This window comes from Perca fluviatilis, chromosome 8, assembly GCF_010015445.1.
Source record: "Perca fluviatilis chromosome 8, GENO_Pfluv_1.0, whole genome shotgun sequence".
Classification (NCBI taxonomy): domain Eukaryota; kingdom Metazoa; phylum Chordata; class Actinopteri; order Perciformes; family Percidae; genus Perca; species Perca fluviatilis.
Genome location: NC_053119.1, coordinates 21,930,462 through 21,951,314, shown reverse-complemented (window position 1 = coordinate 21,951,314; position 20,853 = coordinate 21,930,462). Strand labels below are relative to the sequence as shown.

Here is a 20,853-nt window from a genome sequence, read left to right as displayed (position 1 = left end):
CCGCTGAATATTGGGAATTGCTGAGCCAAGTAGTGCAGAGGAATGGAGATGTGTTTGAGCAGTCCCTGCCTGCGCTGCATGTGCCTGTCGGTTTTGCTCCAGAGCTTGGCAGAGGCCCCAGCCTTTTCCCCAACTCCTACTGCCCGCCATTCTTTTTTTTACACCTGCTTCTCTGAAGTAGCTTTCTCACGCGCCTTGCTATTGGTCTACATAGGAAAAAAAAATCTTTTGTATTTTGATTGTCCTTTTGAATGGACGAATTCTTTGAAACACCAAGATGATAATGTCTTAATAGTCTGAGTCATGAGCACTGACATTGAAACTGACATTGAACCTTAATCCAACATCCTGTCCCCTGCACATTCTATTTATCCGAAACTGTTGCACATCCCTCTACATTTTTGTACATTCTGCACTAACCCAATTAATGCTAAATAGTTGTATGTATGTATGTATGTTATTTTGTTTCTGTATTTATTGTTTGTTTATTTTATTTTATTGTTTTTATGTATGCAGTGCACCTTCAACCAAGACAAATTCCTAGTAAGTGCTACTTACCTGGCAATAAATCTCTTTCTGATTGTGAGTGATGATGAAATGAGTGGAAAAATGTGTTTTTCCATGCACTGACTGCGAGTCTTGAGCCAACGTGTGTTAGTTTTTCCTTCAGGCATGCTGCTTTGTCCCGTCATTGCCTTTCGTAATATATATATATATATATATATATATATATATATATATATATACAGTAACACTGCATGATAGATAATGCAATCCGCTAATAATATGTCTCATTGCAGTCATTGGCATTGATTTTAAGCTAACAGATACTCTGGTCGGGGCAGAACAGGGCTGGGCAACTACACAGATAGTCTATAACTTTAATAGCTGCCATGTGTCTGCCTGCCCAGAGGCCTCAGCCCTATTGAACCCAATGTGTTGTGTTGTTTCGGGAGTTCCCGTGACAGATTCCATCTGGGGTTATTTTTTGCCACTGTCTACTGTCTGGGCATTCTTAACAGATGGGGGCTGATTGGAATGGTTAGAGCAACTTGAGTGACAGTGACTGACTGCATGGTGGCATTGGTGACAGTCAGAGGTGAGAGGGGGTGACAGGTGAGCGACAGTTTCTCACTGAGATGGACTGGGGAGAGGCAGTGCTGAGAGCTGGCCAGTGAAACATCAGTGTCATTGCCTGTGGCTCTGGCTGTTTATCATCTGAAAAGCCCAAAATCACTCAAAACTGCAGACCTGCTTTGTGTATGTCAAGGCAGAACTATTTGTTTCAGGGTGCTTGCTTTAATAGGTTTTTGGGATGTTTGAAAATATGGGAGATGTAAGGACATTATCCACACTGACCCCGTTGGAGGAGCATTACTCCTATTAACTATCAACCTCTACAGTTGTATGTATTGAACTATAGTCATAATTGTTGTTCTTTTTTCTTTGTTTACGAACTATATTCACAATTGTGGCTTTCGTAGGTCTTATTTTCATAGTTTTGTCCAACCGTTGATCATTTCTGAGCTCTGGTAGCATGACGACATTGCTACTAGAAAGTCAATTTGTCTGACTCCGCAATGCTGTGAGTACAATGTCATTATTACCGACAGGGATGAGGGCGAAAACTAAACCAATAAGATCCAAGTTATAATAAACTGGAATTATCCTTTAAGTGCCCCTCTTTGAGGCTCTCGTTAGACGCCAAAGTCAGATGCTATGTTAATTGTTAGTTTTATGATGGCGTGGTTTATTTAAAAGCCTCTCACCTGAACGTTACACCGTAAACCATAACCTCCTTTCTCAAAGTGTGTTCCTTATGCAATAAATAAAGACTAGAAATAAGGAGCTCTCTGTTATTAAACATGAAAAGAAATGTGTGCTGGCTTCAAGGAGGATGCTCTCAGTCAGTTATGATGAATTTCTTTCAATCTGATCAGTCATAAACTCTTACTTTGAGTCTGGCAAAACCATTGCCCGTCATTAGGAGTCCTATCCATAAGTAGTGTTTCCTCTCCTCAAATGAGTCTGCTTCTCCAAACACATTCTTCAGCTGACCACCATGTTGTCTTTAGCATGTCTCTGAACTGAAAATAACAACTGAACCCTGAGAGCACTGTTAGTGTACAAAGCTCTTCCAATGAGGTCAAAAGCCATGCCACTTCACTTTTAAAAGCTTTTTTCAGCAGCAACAATTAGCTGCCTTTGCTCCTCTCTGTCTAGCCACAGAATTGCGCTTAATTGTGCCTCTGTCTGCAGGAGTTTCAACATTTTTTCCCCTCTTGAGGTATACTGTCAGTAACCAGAGTGTCTGACCTTGTATAGAACCAAGGCAGTACCTATACTTAATGTAAGGTATACTGTCTATTTAATTGGCACCCGGGGAAAAGGGCGCTTTAACTCTCAGCGGGCCATTGTAAAAGAATGTTAATTAGTTCAACAATGAAATGTGTGTTCCCTATTGTCGGGCTCTTGGCATTGATACTTTTGACAGAGAGCTGAAGGAGAGTCAAAGAGCAACTCTTTGATGTAGATTGAAATCTCAGTGAGATCCTTCAGAAAAGGCTGTATGTACATGAATGGGCTCAAACTGAAAGTGCATATACAAGCATCAACATGCTTCCATACATGTTAATGAGTGAATGTAAATAAGTGTAAACATATGTACGCATTCAAACCCCAACTAGAATATTGAAACATGTATGAAACTGTTGAAACTAGTACTTGGCGTGCAAATAAACATGTTATTGAGTGAATAGAAAAACATTGTTTTACAATATTCATTGGTTTGATTATCTTTTGGCACAGTGATAAAAAGATTTGTTTTTAAATTTACAAGTCAAGTAGGCGTTAGTAGAGCAGAAAAGTGAGTGTGGTGTAGGTCTATTTCAGCTATGTACTGGAGCCAACCAAATTACAGCATTTATAAATGCTAACACTCATGCCGTGCGGGGCTCCTTTTCTCTGTTATGAAGAACTGCTGGAGCTCGGTTTTTATAGGCTCAAGGTCGTGAAAGTTTTGCCTGTGTAAAAAGAAATTGAATGTATCATATTTTGATGTTTGGTAATCAATTTCAACATGAAAAATACAGAGATGTAGATGCGTAGGTGATGCTGATATGATGCCAAATGCCCGAAGGGAGCTGTCACGTCTCTGTATGTCCGGCGCGTCAGGGCAGTCACCCCTGTCTTCTAATGGTGTAAGTAGCAGCTCACTACCCAGTGAGAGGGGGATTTCAACCTAAGGCGATTTGGGAAAGGTTGTGTGTGGCTAATCTGCGCTGATTCAAAGGCTATTATAACAGGGACCATATTTTCTCCTCCTCTTCTTCTCTTTTTTCATCTCACACTCACTTGCTCTGAGACTTAACACCAATTTCTGTAGATGTAGATACTCTTCTGTGCTTTGATAATCCCTTTGATGTCAGGCTGTCTGCAGTGATGAGTCTGTTTAAGGGGTTTAGTGTAGTGGGTTTGGCCTTGGAGAGATTTTTCCTGGAAAATACAAAGCTCTGTTCTGGCCCAGCTGCCCGGGCTGTGTTCATAGACAGGCTTGGCTCTGACTTGGATGCTGGCACTGGCATGGGGCTGGGTCTCACGGCAGCAAGAGCTGTGTGCCTTTGTGCCAGGGAGTCACGCTCAGCCTCGTGTGCCCGCTGGGGGCATCACTTGAATGATCTCGGAACGCTCAGAATCTTTCTTTTTGTTGTTGTTGCTTTTCTCTGACCTAACAGTTTCACACAATCTCTCTCTGTGTGTGACTGTCTGGAAAGACTGAGTTTTCAGAAGACAATGGAACTCTTCACTATAATCGGGTTATCTAAAGTTGAGGAGGTTGTTTAGGATGACGGACTCCAAACTATGCTTGGCTCGTAAACACGGACATTCACAAAATGATTGAATGTCATTTATTTACTAAATGTCATTTTATGACATCTGGCATTTTATGTTTAATTTATTTCTCAGAATTGTTCATTCCCACAAGTATGCATGTTTTCTTAAAGGCAATCACAAGACACTGCAGAAGGCTATGACTGTTGACATAAAAGTGTTAAGTGCATTTGGAACACATCAATATAAGCTGTTATATAAGTTGTGGATGTCAAAAATGTGCCCCCATATTTGAAAAAAATTGAGCAATTTTAGTTGTGATGGAATAGGAACTTGTCAAAGAATTCTCTGTTTAGGCCCTTTGCAGCTGCCGTGTCTGTGTGTTTGCACGATTTACTATTCACTCCTGCTACATTTATCTATCACTATGTCGAGTAGCTTCTAAATCTTAAATCTTCCACTTGCGGAGAGATGGCAGAAACTACTGCAAGCAGTCTTTCTTACATCATATCATATGTGGCAATGCATCACTGCAAATCTGGACAGCAAAATAGCCTGTGTGCCAATACTTTGTCCTCAGATGGCCTATTACAACACAAAATGGCTATTGAAATCCATTGAATGCTAATAAATTCTGGATTGCGGTCGAAACATTTTGATGTTCAGAATATAAAGATGATTTTGGATGTTTTCATCATTAACTTGATTGATGATGTTGAAGAGATTTATCTTGAGAAAGATCTATCAATTAGTTTTTAGTATGGGGTAATGTGCTAGTCATTACAGGAATATGCTGGAGCTGTGTGTCCCAAACTAAATTACACTTTATATTTTTATTTTTTTTACAATTTGGAGCTTGCCTGTGTGAAGACTAGAAAGGCTGCCCCTCCCTTTTTTCCCTTGCTCTACCTGTGCCTCGTCCAAACTCTTTCAAAAGGCTACACTTAGAACCCATTAGAAAACACCCCCGTGGACATGGACAGTCATCTGTGTATGTGTAATTAAATCTGCTTCAACCGTAACCTTTGCAGATTTGTCTTTTCCTTTCTTCCAATGAAACAAGCTCTTTACGATTTCCTAGTCTGTGTCCGTGCCTCTGTCTCCCTTTTTAAATTTCACTCTGTCATGGTGAAGGAATCTATCGCTCATGGCCAGCTCAACACGTGCAGTTCAGCTGGGAAAATGCCACTTGAGTATGTACAGTACATGGCGGATGTCCTGGTTCTTTTTTTTCTCATATGAGGCTGGTGTTGAAAGTGTTCACTGCGAGCTTATAAATGAAACTGTTTCAATCTGGCATATATATTTTGATGTTATTTGTTTCAGATTATAAACTGGCCAGGTTGAGAGAGATGGGATAATTTGAGGATTTTTATATCCTCTTGCAGATTTCATACTGAGGCTAGTCCTTTTAAGTTGGAAAAATGTCGCCTTAGGTTTGTATGGCTTACATTCAAACAGAGGGGGAGCACATTGCCCGACCTGAAAACTTTTATTTTCAAAGCCCACAACTGAGCACTGGAATGACACAATAATATATGGTGGATTTTTGCCAAGTCCAGCATGCTTCTGTTATGTCATTGGAATTCAGCTAATCTTAAACCCTTGGCTCTTAACTGTATATGTACCATTCTCTCTCATTAAATGCCTTTATAACAAAAAGCAGTGGGTGTCCAGTGTGGAAGGATTTGAGTATTTGATGGTCCAATTCTCTCATATAATCAAGATTTTAAATCTAATGAATCCTTACAGCTTTTCCTCTCTACATCATCACTCATCATCATTTGTATTTCTTAAAACAGAGAATTCCAAGAGGCCAGTTGCTTTTGAGAGCAGTGGGGGTATGGGAGAGGAGCTGGACTCTCTCAGAGCCACCATAGATGATCAACACATTTATGACAACAACTCCACCAGCACGCACCACACATCCCCACACAGACGCAAGCGCTTCCTCTCCTACCCTCGCTACGTTGAGCTGATGGTGACAGCGGATGCCAAAATGGTGCGTCACCATGGACGCAACCTAGAGCACTACATCCTAACAATCATGTCAGTAGTAAGTAAAACAATGTTTCTAAAAATTATTATTTTGTCTTAATGTTGAGGATTATTTTTTTATTTTGTTTATTATTATGAGATGATTTGGTTTGAGTTTGGGGATGTTATCATTCTACGTGAATATATACATTTGTATACATGCACACTACTGTGTCATTCTTACACATATGGATGTGCATACAGTTCATCTTTTGAAATGGTTGATTCACCCAAATTACAAAATAATCCAAACGTGTATTTCTAACTACTTTACCTGTATTGGTATCTAGCCATGCAGATAATTGCTTGGTTTTACAGTATCTGTCCAGGTTTTCTGAGATTTTGTTTTCTTAAAGCCCTAATCACAATACAAAGTGACACAGCAAAATTATTTTTGTGCATCTTTGTGAAATAGAAGTTTGGTGACATAATGACTACTTGTAGGCTAGTTGGTTAGCTATCAAGTTAACCGCTAACACCAACAGCCAACTGGCAACATGCTAATGCTAGCATGTCACCATGAACTCAGGTTTCAAGGTTCACCAAAGTTGAACTCAATGTGAGAGGATTTGCTGGACTTTCCCATAAAATTGAAACAAAATCATAAACGCAACAGGGAATACAATGGGGGTGAAAACTTTTTTTTTGGTTCACACAAAGTTGGAAAAATGTTATATTAAAAATGAATCTTTTACTCTCGATAATCAGACCTCATAAACCGTTTTCATTAAACCTACATTTTAAGGAAGTACCTTTTGTCTTTTTTTATATAGAGATACGCTGCAAGCAGCGTTGGATGGGCTGAAGTTCAGGGGTGTGGTCAAAATACAGGGGGCGGCTCAATATCAAGTGTAGACTACATATTGTAAATTTCATGTAAATCGGATGATGTTTGTCATAAAAGACTGATTTCCCGTTGCCAGCAGGGGGCGCTATGACTATAAGTCAATATTGACATGTAGGTGTCCTCAGGCCTGGACCCTTGTCAATCATGTGAAATGTCAGGCAGATTAGACAATGTACACTCAAGTTACAACAACTTCCTCGTTCATCGCTAAACGTTAAAAATGGCCACCACGCCACGCCCACACTGTTCGACGAAAACTCAAGCTTTTAATAACTTTTCATCGATAAGGTCCTGAGATGGAACAGACAATTTTAAAGTTGATCAGGTAAAGTATGTAGGATTAGTTTGTTAAAGTATAGCACCTTCAAGTTTAGGCCTACTTTCTGTTGCCATCAGGATGCACTATGACTATGACTTAATTTTGGCATGTAGATGTCTTCAGGGTTGGACTCTGATCAATCATAAACAATTTGGGGCAGATTAGAAAATGTACACTCGAGTTACAACAACTTCCTGTTTTGATGGCAAAACGCACAAAATGGCCGCAATGCCACGGCCAGGCCCTTCGACAAAAACTCAGGCTTTTAACAACTTATCAACTTAAGATGGCACAGACCAAATTTGAAGTTGATCGGATGCTCGGGCCCTAATTCAATTTACCTTCATGTTATTGGAGTGGTGACAGAAATCGTAAAACTTGACACCTCAAAACCTGGGGCAAATAAAACCCAAACTGTCATGGCATACCAGAGATAAGACATGTTTTCTTTTGTAATTTGGTCAACAACGGCTTTAAAATGTGACACAAAATCTCCCAGTCCAGGTTTGTATTTTCTAGCCTCAGATGTTACTGTTTGACAATTTGGTTGTAAACCCTGATGTGACCCTAGCATTCTGCTGCTTCAACGAGAGTGGCCCAGTTAATTGGGAAAATCCTGACTCAGCAACTTGACCTCTTTATGAGTCCAATATCTGATGGGGAGAACTGGCTGGTAATCAATCCAGTAACACTGGGATTGATCTCTGTATATATTAGAGTAAAAGCGCTATATAAATTCAATTTATTATTATTATTATTATTATTATTATTAAAAGTGTTGGGGGAGTCTGTGTGTCAAATCAGCATAGGTTATCAGTTGTACTGAACAATGTGTACTTTCTCTCACTAGTATGACAGACCGTTCAAAACACTCATTAACATGTAACGGAGTAATGATTGTCAGTGGCGTGTTATCCTTAAGTAAGACTGTAAGGGTACAGTCCGTGTTAAATGTGCCAGGCCAGTTTTTATGGCCAGGTTTGAAGTCAAAACATTAGTTCTGCCTTGCTTATGTCTGCAGACCAGTGGTGCAGACACACACACACACACACACACACACACACACACACACACACACACACACACACACACACACACACACACACACAAACATTTTCTTCCTTTCCTCTTTCACAGTCTCTCAGTCATGTTAGCCACAGTTTAACCAAACCAGCCAAAATCTGACAGAGCAATTGTAAGCAGAATAGAGAAATCCATCAAGTCTGATCCATTGGGTTTTATTGGTCATGCTTGTTAAGTGCCTAAGTCACATCTCTTTTCCGCACGTTTAAAATGTATGTTTTTTTGTAAATGGTCTCTGACTAGTAAATGTAATAAAATGTAAAATTCAATTTTTCCAAATTCCCCCCAAAAAAATCACGAATTACCAAGAATTGTTTGATGAGCCACCAACAAAAACTGTGTGAAACCCCTTTTTATTTTAATTCACTCAAAACAGTCAACTTTTTAAGATATTTTGTTTAGAAAATGTCTGAAACAGCCTTACAAAAACACCATGTGTAAAATGCGTGTAATCAAGCAGTGTAAACTCCTCTTTGTGTCATTTAACCCCAAAGATTCCCAGAACTATTACCAAGAATATGACCACAGAGGGTCCTTGGTGGTAGCTATTAGAGTCCGGATCGGGCCGAATTTTTCTGTCCGAGGCTGGCCCGCGTCCGACAGAGCCGTGTCCGAACCCGGCCCGAGCCCGACAGGTATTAAGAAATTTATGTCCGAGCCCGATCTGAGCCCGACACAGTTAAAATCTCATCTTTTTTCCTCTCATACTAATGACACATGTAGGCTACGTTTATTTGTGTGGAAAGCCCTTTTTTATTAAGCAACTGTAGGAAGGCATTCGGAAATGTCAACAGATGAGCGCATCAGCGCATACGGGGCAACAAGCGCACGTCAATAAGCTGTTAAAATTTTCAATGTGTTAACCTTTCCTGATCGCTTCGTTTCCGACCGTGATCAGAAAACCAGGGGAGACTCATCCAGGGCCCACGTTATCACATGAATAACCACTAACTCTGCTCCGGTTGCATCTACAACACGTCTGCTTCCTCTTTTTCTATCTCTTTTCTGCCCACTTACCACACACACTCACACACACAAACCCACACGCACTGAGCTCTCTTAAAAGGAGCCGCAGCACCATTTTACAACAAATTCCTTATCGCGCTGATGTGACTGAGCCCGACCCGACCCCGACCATAATTTCTAAATATCTGTCCGAACCCGGCCCGGCCCGGCGCGGTACCGTCGGGACCCGTCGGCCTCGGGTCGGGTATCCATGCCTTAGTAGCTTTGGCCCTGCTGACATTTCTTTGTACATTGACAGCTTGTTCTTGGCTGTGTGAGATACTGTAGTGATGGTCCGGTGAAGGCTGCAGTCCTCCTCACTTCTGGTTCTTGCACTGATCATACAATAACATACATTGGGGCGAGAGCATACAGAACAATGTCCTGTGTCACGGTTGGACTTAGAGCATGCAAAGACAGGCTCCCTTTGCCCACTCTGGACAGGCCTCGGCCACGTATACCTCCCCCTAGGCTAAGACAAGCTAAATGTTTATAGTGGACTAATGAGATCCTGTCAGGAGACTGCACACGGCCTCAGGAGACTGCTGGCCGACCGTGACAAGGGTGCACGAGAAAAGCAAGAGAAGCGGAGGGGAAAAACTACAGAGGGAATGTTTTGCTGTCCTCACAGAGGGGCTCTAAGCCCCAGCTTTGCTGAAGTTTCACATTTGTTGCTGGGTCCAGGTTTTAGTTTATTTTTTCTTTGCCAAGGTATGTGGGGGGATTGTAATTGGTTTTAATACCCTGTTGATTAAACTTACCTTGAAGGAGAATTTTTGTGTTTCTTTTGACTTGAATGAACTGTTGCTATTTTGATTCAACCCCATGGAGCTTAACCAGAAAAGTAATGGCTGCATTTTCTTATTCATATTTTTCTTATTCCAAGTGTTAGGAAGTACACTAGCTTTCATACTTTTCCGTATTTGTGCTCTGGTTCAGCTTAGTGGAGGTTTGCATTTTTTGTCTGTGTGTTTTGTCTTTGTTACAGGTAGCAGCAGTGTACAGGGACCCCAGCGTAGGAAACCTTATCAACATCGTGATTGTCAAGCTAGTCGTCGTCCACAATGAACAGGTAAGTGTGGGGTCTTTAATGCTACCTGTATCCAGGTCTCAAATATGGCTGACGTCAGTGCAGGTGTCCCTGGCCTGGCGTTTTCTCTGTGGGGCCTGTTTGAAAGGACACTGCCTGCCTTGTCAGTTTCATGTCTCAAAAGAGGTCTCCTTGGAAAACAAACGATACTATAGTGAGGCAGCTAGCCACCTGCAAATGTGAGGTGGCTGAAGAGGCTTACTGTAGTTTATTTGGTCACTGTAACTGATTCTTAAACAGGTAAATTAAAAGGAACTCATTTTAATTGGAAGAATGGATGATGTTCTAATCTATTTCATTTTTGCCAAAGACAACAAAGTGAGTAAAATGCTATCATGACCAGTAGTCACAATGGACAAAAATAAGAGAATAAGACTATCCCTATTTCATGAGATTTTAAGACATACTTAGCTTCAGCTATTACTACATTACAATGTGTATACTATTTTTTTTAGTCACATCCACAATGGTGTTTCACCCAAAACAGGAAGGGCCCACTGTAAGCTTCAATGCTGCCACGACTCTCCACAACTTCTGCGTCTGGCAGCAGAGCCAAAACGTCCAGGATGACAGCCATCCCACTCACCATGACACAGCACTCCTCATTACCAGGTACACAACCCATTCTCAGTTTGAAGCCAAGTTGCTCAAGAAAAGTGAAAAATGGCTAACAGCATTGTATGTTCATTTGTTTCAGGGAAGACATCTGCCGTGCAAAAGATAAATGCGACACGTTAGGTAAACTTTTGCCTTTCTCTTTTGCAAAAATATGTCCACCTCAAGTCCCTTTCAATTCACTTTCCTGTCCAGTAACCACCCCTCATAAACTGCAACAGTATTGAGTTTATGACATGCTGTCAGCTAATAATATTATAGTGATAGAACAGAGTGGTAGAAAAGGGAAGAGGGAGGGAGGATGGAGGGAGTCGGTGGCAGTGCTAATCTCTCTTACGGAACAGAAGTTTTGATGGTTTAATCGCCTTTAACACTCAGGCAGCAGGTTTTTCTTTCAAATAGCTGTGTGTCTCTATGTGTTCATGTACATCTGTGTGTTTCTCTGTGTGTGTACGTGACCCTGTAGGGCTTGCGGAGCTGGGGACCATGTGCGACCCGTACCGAAGCTGCTCCATCAGTGAGGAAAATGGAATTAGTGCCTCCTTCACCATCGCTCATGAGCTGGGCCATGTGTAAGTTGCAGCAACCCCCCACCCCTAGCCCAACATTCATTCACACACACACACACACATACATACTGTACACACATGGCCTATCTCACCCCTCACAGCCAGCTTTGACCAACAAAAGCCCTCTTATTAAGAGACGTAGGGCGCAGCAGACACAGGTGCAGAACATAATAAAGTGAAAAACTTGACTTTTAATAACATGCCAACTTATAATACCTTACTATACAGCTCAAGAAGTTAACCCTGTAATGTGTCAGAGCTTTGTCTTGAGAGGACGACATGCTCAGATGAAATTCAGTGTGGATATGTGGTACAACGATTGAGTTCTCTGTTCTCTACAGTAAACGCATTCACAGATTTGAAAGTGGCACACAAAATTTATCAGACCGTGCAATGCTAAACATATTTAATGTTTTCCACCTCAGCCAGGGCATTTCTTTCGAGAAAGACAAAGCATCAGTCTTTATTTCTTTCCCTGTATCGAGCTGTGCATTTTCATTTTAGACTTGCCTGTCACTGTCTGCTGTGAAGTCGGCATTAAATTCCATCCTAGGTGGTATGAAAAAGTCTTAAATTTAACTCCTGGAGAATCCTGGGGATGCCCTGACCTCCCTCGCAGAGTATACAAGTGAAAGTGAGTGGGAGATTGTCTTTCCGGTCTGCCTGTCCGTTATGTAGGCTTGTAAAAAGGACTAGTGTCGTGTGAGCCATTGGTGAAGAATGAAAGATATTCTTTTACCTCCTCTGTCCCCACTCACACATTCTTCTAGTGGAGAGATCGGACCAGAGCAGCCAGATGGATGAGTCTACGGCCCCCCCCTCTTCCCCTTACATCCTGTGTGAATCTGTTGCGAAAGTTCAAGCAGGTAGAGGCCCAGTTGTCTCTTGGTGTGGTTAATCGCTGCGTTCACAGGCGTGAGCTCTCCAGAGATTTTTAACGCTCTCGGAAAGCCAGTGTCAGGTAGTGGGAGCCACTCGAGAGCATTGCAGATTAAAAAAAAGATGTAGACTAATGGATAGGAGGCCTTTCTCAGATGTCTGCAAGGATGTGTGATTGCTAATAGCCATTATGGGGATTTTCAGGCGAGGCGGTGTCACTTGATAGCTGTTTAAAGGTGGCACATATAATCAAGTTTGTCATTAGATGATGCCAATGCTCTAAATGTCTTATACCACAAATAAATCTTCCTGACATTTTGATATGACATTAGAGTATTTAGCTTTCTTCTTTAACATCTTAAGAAATATGAAAGGCAACATCACAAAATGTATACGGACACACATAATCTCAGCGAGCTGGCTAAAGGCCGTTTTATGCTTCTGCGTCGAATTGACCCCTCTGTGTCTACGCCGGACCCTACGCCGTAGCCTGACGTGCCTACACATCGCAGCGAAGCACGTTGCTCGGCCGTGGCTTGGTAGCGTTGCATTTCCCCCGACTCATTTCCTGGTTCTCCTTCTCCATAAATAACATGAAATCAAGGATAGGGTTAACTTTTCCTGCTACAGATTTCCCACCTTGGTCAGAAAACACAGGGGAGAGACTTTGTTTCTCTCACTAGGACTCTGGAGTCGGTACTCGCTCCGAAGCTAATCACCGTCACTCTCTCACTTCTCCCTCGCTCTATCACCCACTCCCCACATACACACACACACATGTCAGCTCGACGCACACACCAGCGCACAAGTATAAACATCAGGCCACTTACGTAGGCTACGGCGAAAGCTCTGCGTGGAGCCTACGCGGAACCATAAAACAAGCTTAAGTGGATACAATTACTGAGATTATCAAAGATGGTGTGTTTTGCGGAGCACTAAATTTGGAGGAGCTAAAATGTGTAATCCACTGACAAGGTAGCAATCCATTTTTCCCCTCTGGTGTCACTGAACTCTGTCTCTGTTGAAGTGTTGATAAAGGCTGTTCCTGCAGACTGCGCTGTTTGCTCTGACTCTTATGCACACCCAATCTGCAGGAATTCAGGTCATCATCGCTCCAGCAGTATGTCTTACTCTCGCAATTTCCCAATAGGCATTTCAGCACAGAAATCTGTTTTTGTCTTGCTGGATGACAGCAAGACATGAAGGATGTGATGTGCAGAGAACAAAGCAGCTTGTTTTGTTGAGAGCTCTGACTAAAAGTGAGTGGACTCTAACTAATCACATTTTAGTCTGGATGCTAATAATTAAGTGCTGGGTTTGGTACCCTCCCACTGGAATTGACTCTTCTATTGAGCTGTCCCTTGATGTTGCCAAACCGAGAGCCACAAAACTTCCTGATTTATTACCTAATTACACTAAAAGGCTCTCATCTCAGAATTTCAAGCCAGTATCCTAATTTGTGCCCTTCAGATCTGGATGAACTAAATCATCATAACGTGGTAAGAGTAAAAATAGTTTGGAGCTTGTCACGAATCCCTGTCACGATAATAAGAGAGTCTACATGGCCAAGTATTGAGCTGTGGGTTTTCATTTTAAACATGCCTGTTACTGTCTGCATCCCCCCAATACACCTGTGCACCATCGTAAGTGATAAAGAATAGTTTGAAATTACCATTTGAGCCAGATCTGATGCTGTCAGCCTCAGCCAACAGCTTGGTTTGTGTGTGGAGCTCATTACTGTGCCAGGGGCTTAATTATTCCCTGGGTGTTTGCCTTCAGGCCCTCGGCCCCTGTAGGGCGGGCCTCATGCCAGCCATGCTAGGTCTTGTTTGTGTGATGGTAAGGATTGACCCTCAGCCACAGTCCTGAGCCCAGCACTGACCCACATCCTGTTCTAAACATCTCAGACATCATGCGGACACAGCATATATATATATATATATATATATATATATATATATATATATATATACAACTTGCTTCATGAGACTGCCAACGGCAGACAGCCTGATGAATTCATTAATCTGCAGATGCCATGCTGTGTACTTCACTGTATACAGCTGTTCTTTTGTAAGAGTCTTGTTTTATTGTTTTTTTTATGACTGACGCTGAATCAATTAGCTGATTAGCTGATTAACTAGCCCTCCTGCCCTTCCCCTATGTGGCTTTGCCACTTGTTAAGCTGCCATTGCAAATAAGAACCTGTTCTTAATGACTTGCCTGAAAAATTAAAGGTGAACTAAAAATAAAAACAAAATTACTGGATCAACAGAAAATGAATTACCAACTGTTTTGATAAGGATTTGAGTTTTTAAGTAATTAGCAAACATACCAACCATTCTCAAATGTAAGGATTTGATGCTGTTCTCTGTTTTACAATAGTGCTAGACTGTTGGTCGGACAATGCAAGGAATTTGAAGATGTCACCTTGTGGTCTGGGGCATTTTTTTGACACATAAGACATAATTAACATGATGGGTAGATGAATAGATAATAAAAATAATCATTCGTTGCAGCCCTAATCATGGCTCTGGTAAAAATACATTTAAACTCTTACATGTTTACACACACAACATATGTGTGTTAATGTGCGCAGTACCTTTCCCTCTGCATTAAGCCCTTTGAGAATGGGATTTGGTGACCTTTGACCTCCCAGGGGTGAGCTGGAGGTGGTTCTCACTAGCATGTTGGCCATGATGTTGGAGGGGACAGATTCTGATAGATAAAGAATAAAGTTTTGCATGAAAATGCCGCCCCACCTACTGGCCAGTTGAAAGTTTATTGATATCTTTCTGGGATTTTTACTGTATAAACATTTGGGAAACGCACAGAAGGAGGTGTATGTAGAACTAGACACAAACACCATTGAAAAAACAAATGAGTGGAGAGTAGGACGCAGTCTGTGTCGCAGTGTGTGTGGTATTACTCATTGATGTGTCTGTGGCTGCATCTGTGTGTGGCGGCCCACAGGGATGGTGTGGGGTGATCCCCTGTTAAAATTGGCTGAATGTAAATCCTGTGACATTTATCCGCCTTGCTACGACTCAGCCATTAAGCAGCTGGTAATTACTTTGTGTGTGTTCCTTATATCCCTCTCTCTATCTCTAACCCGCTTTTCTTCTTCCTCTCTGCACCAGGTTCAACATGCCTCACGATGACAACCCAAAGTGTCGGGAGGCAGGCATGAAGCACCAGTATCATGTCATGGCTCCCACCCTCAACTATGACACCAATCCCTGGTCGTGGTCCAAGTGCAGCCGCAAGTACATCACAGAGTTTCTAGAGTAGGTACCAGCTCACCTCTCCAGTTTAAAACAAATGATTGATTACAGGCTCTTCTCATGGAAGACAGTGATTCTTCTCCATTGAGTTTCCAAACTCATAACATCACATTCACATCTTTAGTCCTCCATTAACTTGTACTTGTTCTGGCTAAACAAACGTCTCTCGCTGTGCTCTGTAGACAGGTCAGCGCAATGTAAACTGTGTGGACTTGTTATTGCCTGGTGTTGAACGAGTATTTCCTGTTTGAATCCGGGGGTCTTCCTCAGCTGACCTGAGCGATGGATCTTCTACAGCCTCTCAGCTGTCTCCCCACTCAGATAGAGCCCTGCTCTCAAGATGCTGGGCAAACAGTAATCTAGTCACTGGCCTGCTTTCCACACCAAAACCTGTAACACGGGGCAACGGCTCATTCAGCAATTCCTAACCCGCACCGTGGTCACTGATCCTGGTGAAAGGCTTCCCTTTAAGATGGGAAATGTCAGTTATAATTATATCTTCCCTGGACATGACCCTTTAATCTTTGCATCCTTTCCTCTGTTAATTGTGGAGGCCTTCACAAAGGACGGCCTTGTTGACCAGATGCATCTCGAGAGCGCATTGTTAGGCGACGCCTCGTATGAGGTTTTAAGGTTGTGCCTCACATAGTTTCCAGCCAGTGATGACCTCAACATCAAGTGGTCGGAACATTTAGCTGAAGATGAGGAGAATCTCCATGAATATCTTTATTATTTGATCTGGTCCATCTCAGCTGGGTTGGGTTTTTGTGTTTGGTTTATTACTGCACAAAAACCAGGAGTATGATGTGAAATGTGAAATACATTTGTGATAAACTTGAAATTTTTTTAACCATATGGTATACATAACAAACAAAGCAGGTATGAGGAGAGTATTTCAGTGTGGTAGCCGCAGCGGTGGGAAAGGCCCCTCAAGACTGTCGTCCAAGTGCTTTTGAAATCTGTCTCCAGCCAACAATGAGGAGCATTGATTCAAACTACCACTTCTACAGTACCGCTCCTGCTCAGTGGGCTGACCTGGTCAAGTACGTCAGTGTTTTGATTGCCCATTCTCCCTAAAGAGCAAATTCAATCTGCACCACTCTTCTACCAGTTTAAAAAACGAAAGGCCGCACCACCTCTCGAACATCCCTTTTCAAAAGGCGAAGGATTCCCCTCCTTCTCCCCCTTATCTCACTGTTGCTGTAATAATGTGCACTGAACTCCCGCACCTGAAAGCTGATGAAAAGCGTCCTGCTGTTGTGCAGTATTATTATGTGTCAGCCGCTTCATAAAGCAACCATTCATTCCCTCTATGGCGCTGTGCCGTTTGATTTAAGCCTCAAAATCCAAATATAAAAGTAAAATGCAAATCTTTGACTGTTGCCACCCACTAATTGTTGTGTTCGCTGGGTGTTGAAACCACATAATCATTAGTAGTGGGCAAGCCCTATCATTTTCCATTACACACACAAAAATTAGCCTAACCACCCTAGCAGCAAAAACTCCCATGTGAAATCATTTTTAAAACACTTTTTTCAATCTGTAATGTTCTTAATAAATTCAAGATGTAGCTTTATTTTCGGTATGTTTCTCCAAATTCAACTAAACCTGTGTCATTATCTTCTATATCTCCCTGTACAATAATTGGTACATGCTGTCAGAGACAAAACTCTGATATGACAGCATCGCAGCAGTTTACTTGGTGCTGTTTGATCAAACACTGTAGAGTGATGCTCTGTGTCATTTCCTCTACAAAAAACATCACTATGACATATGAGTAGACTCCTTGCACTGTTTGCGGAGGGAAACCCAGTGTGGTGTACATGGAAACTATTATTGTTTAGTCTCTTATGACAAGCACAAAACAGCCAACTGTAAGTCATCTTATAAATAAATTCACTTTCAAGTTCCCCAATGGCTGCCAGGTGTAGAATCTCCTCTGGTGCCAGAGAGGAATTGCTTTGCTGTTTCGAATCCACACAGCCCATATTGAAAAAAAAAGTGGTTTCATAGTAGTAGTTTCATTTAAAAATGACCACACGGCCCCCTTCTTCCCATCTGTCTTGTTCTTAATAATCATTCCATTAGGTTCTAGGACACTGATTAGACAGATGACCAACTGCTGAAAGATGCTGTAATATGAGACTATCTGTATGATTCCTTGACAGGCTACTCCATAGTTTTCATTCACAGTATCCTCAACTGCTGGTTAATTCTTCTCGTGCAATCGGCTGGAAATGAAAGGGGAAAGAAACAAAGTGACGGTAACTCAGGATAATCCCGTGTAATTATTGGCCTGTCACATCAGCTGGTGCTGTATGGAGCAGGTGTTTTAGCAACTCAATCCTGGATAAAATTTGTCAGCGCGGTGCAGACAGGTTGTGTAATTACACATCTCTATACGTCTCATCTGCCAGTTTCCTTTCTCAAAAGTAAACAAAAAAAAGAAGAGATCCTTTTGAGGCTTGGCTGGCTCTGCTAACATGTTTGACTTGTGCCTTTTCACAGCGGTAAAGGCTGATGATTTTATATGCAGGCTGTTGGTACATACATTCCGTCCAGCTGTGCTTTTGTTGTCTCTGTTACTGTGTCATGGCTCAGGGTGTGGCTGATTTACAGCACAATCTGTCATTATACTACATTGCTGGCGTAGCCTGGCACAGATTTATGTAACTTAATCAGGGAGCTTTATGATTCCAAATTCTCTTGTTTTCCTTCAGCACAGATAAATATACCTCAGATGAATATGTGGTCACCGTGCAGATCCTTTTCAGTGTATCAAAATCCTGTTTTATTCAGTCTGTGGCGCCTGACTCCAGTTTCATAGTGACAGCATTTACTAACAGGCCATTGAGGGGAAGTGGTATCAGTCTATCCGTTAGGTAACTTTACAGACCACCCATGGGGAACACACATCTGAGGATGATCACAGACAATGACATAGAAATGTTTACTTTGCTCTTTTGAAAGAGATGACACGTGTTGATACTTTTTGGGGTCAGAAAATACGTGATTATCCTGAAAATGTTCATACCATGAAAGTTTGCCTTGTGCATGTGTGTGTACATGTGTGCATTTGTCTGTTTGTGCACACACTTGTATGGTTTTGTGCTTTTCTTTTCATCTACGGTACACACAATCTTACTTGTTTTTAGCACCGGCTATGGGGAGTGCCTCCTTGATGAGCCTGTAGGCAGGACATACGAGTTGCCCACCCTCCTTCCTGGTCAAATCTACAATGCCAACAGGCAGTGTGAACTGATGTTTGGACCCGGCTCCCAAATTTGCCCTTACATGGTAAGTTGGCTTAAGCAGACCCACAAAACTGCAGGTGGAAGTAGATCTGAGAGGGTTGACGTCTACTTAGACGTACAAGCAACATATATGAAACAGTTAATTGCATTTAGTTTTGTGACTTATACAGTGGAATACATTTTTTTCTGTAAATTCCCAATTGTGGAATGTATATCATGCATTTACCAACATGCAATCTTGTTGAATGCACAGCCACTTATTAAAACCCGATGCTGGGCCATTTGAAATGCATCTTGCACATGTCTGGTAAGCAATAAAGCACAAAGAACTGACATATTGTATGAAAACACCAACAACCATATTTCGATCTGCAATGACACACTCACAGGAAATAGCAGTTAAATTCTGACGTCAGCTCAATAAAGTCAAAAGTTGTCAAAAACATTTCTAGTCATAAGAGTATTTTGCATGTGTTATAGACATGCTCTTGTCCTCTTCAGCCAAAATGATTAATTGCTAGTGCTCAATTTTCTTCCACAGAAACAGTGCAAGAGGCTGTGGTGTACCAGTGCAGAGGGGGACCATAAAGGATGTCGCACACAGCACATGCCATTGGCTGATGGAACTGACTGTGGACATGGAATGGTAAGTCGGTCCACATGTGGATCTGTGTTGCAGATCATTTGAGTACAAAAACTTTTTAATTGACTCACAGATGTTTTATTAAGTAGAATGACACTTGTTGTGCTACAGTACATGTTCAAGGCCTGTCAGTTTGGGGGTGTACGTCTCAATACAGCTGCAGTCAAGTTGTTGGAAAAGAATCACTGTATATTGTACAACATACAAAATTCCTTAACTCTAATATCTCCTTAACTCATACCAACAAAAAATTCTTCGCTTCTTTAAGAGGAATGAAATGCATCTGTATCTCACTAGAAACTTGATATACTCTTTTTATGGGGTAATTTGCTATTGGATTGATACACAAATACACACAAATTATCCTAATGAAGTAAAGCCCACCCATCTAGTTTTTAAAGTAGAGTAAACACAATTTAATGAATTGTTTGTACCCACCATGAAACCAGATTGACTACCCAAATATGGATTAGATTTAAATATTTGTTTCGGATCACCATATTGCAACACTGAATGCATTTCCTCTGTTCCCTAATCAGCATTGTTGTTAAAGCTGGCCTCATTGTATTTGTATTATAACCATGCAGTGCTGCTCTGAATCCTGATGCTTTTCCCTTCTAGTTCACTTCCTCTACCAAGAAAAAGGAATTATTTATCATGCATTAGTCTCCTGCCTTCATTCTGGTTGCAGAAACCCATGTAAATGTGGTCAGGTGATGGCCCTAGTTAGAAACTTGAAGCTTTACCCTCAGTGTTGTTACGGGGCCCCAACCCCCATTAGCCTTCATGTTCTCCTCGCTCTGGGATGCTATGCTAATTAGGGCTGGGACGGCGGGTCAGTCACTGAGGATACATGGAACGAAGGGCTTCAGGGGAGGGGGCAGAAAGAGAAAGAGAGAAAGAGGAAAGAAAAGAGAGACAGAGGGGGCGAAAAAAAGAGGGAGAGAGAGTCTTGAGAGGGAAAGGTAAAGACGTGGGCCTTTTGAAAGAGGATGCCACCCGCCGTTCACAGTTGAGTCACCGTGTTGTGAACCCATGACCCTAAAACCTCTTTAAAAGGCGGGTGAGTGGGTCAGTGGTCAGGCCGTAACAGAGCCCAGGCTGAGGCCAGCCAGCACTCTCACAAAAGACCTCACATCAGTGATTCTGCAGTGCAGGAGACGGGAGGGGAGGGGGAGGAGGGAGGAGAGGAGAGAGGAGGAGGTACAGGGGGATAAGGATGTGGAGTGTTTAGCATTCGGAACATGCATGATGATGAAGGGAGAGAGAGAGAGAGAGAGAGAGAGAGAGAGAGAGAGAGAGAGAGAGAGAGAGAGAGAGAGAGAGAGAGAGAGAGAGAGAGAGAGAGAGAGAGAGAGAGAAGGAGGGTTCTCTTCTCTCCTTAACCTTCTGCCCTCCAG

General features: G+C 42.1%; 1 protein-coding gene across 1 annotated transcript in view; it reads left to right on the top strand.

The window, feature by feature from the left end:
- Positions 1–20,853, top strand: part of LOC120563465 (A disintegrin and metalloproteinase with thrombospondin motifs 20) — an 86,095-nt gene that overhangs the window by 9,753 nt on the left and 55,489 nt on the right. Inside the window, exons 4-11 of the mRNA XM_039807628.1 lie at positions 5,634–5,887; positions 10,111–10,194; positions 10,700–10,824; positions 10,910–10,950; positions 11,294–11,399; positions 15,413–15,559; positions 18,712–18,853; positions 19,352–19,456. Coding sequence (XP_039663562.1) covers positions 5,634–5,887; positions 10,111–10,194; positions 10,700–10,824; positions 10,910–10,950; positions 11,294–11,399; positions 15,413–15,559; positions 18,712–18,853; positions 19,352–19,456 — 1,004 coding nt within the window. The remainder of the gene's footprint in view (positions 1–5,633; positions 5,888–10,110; positions 10,195–10,699; positions 10,825–10,909; positions 10,951–11,293; positions 11,400–15,412; positions 15,560–18,711; positions 18,854–19,351; positions 19,457–20,853) is intronic.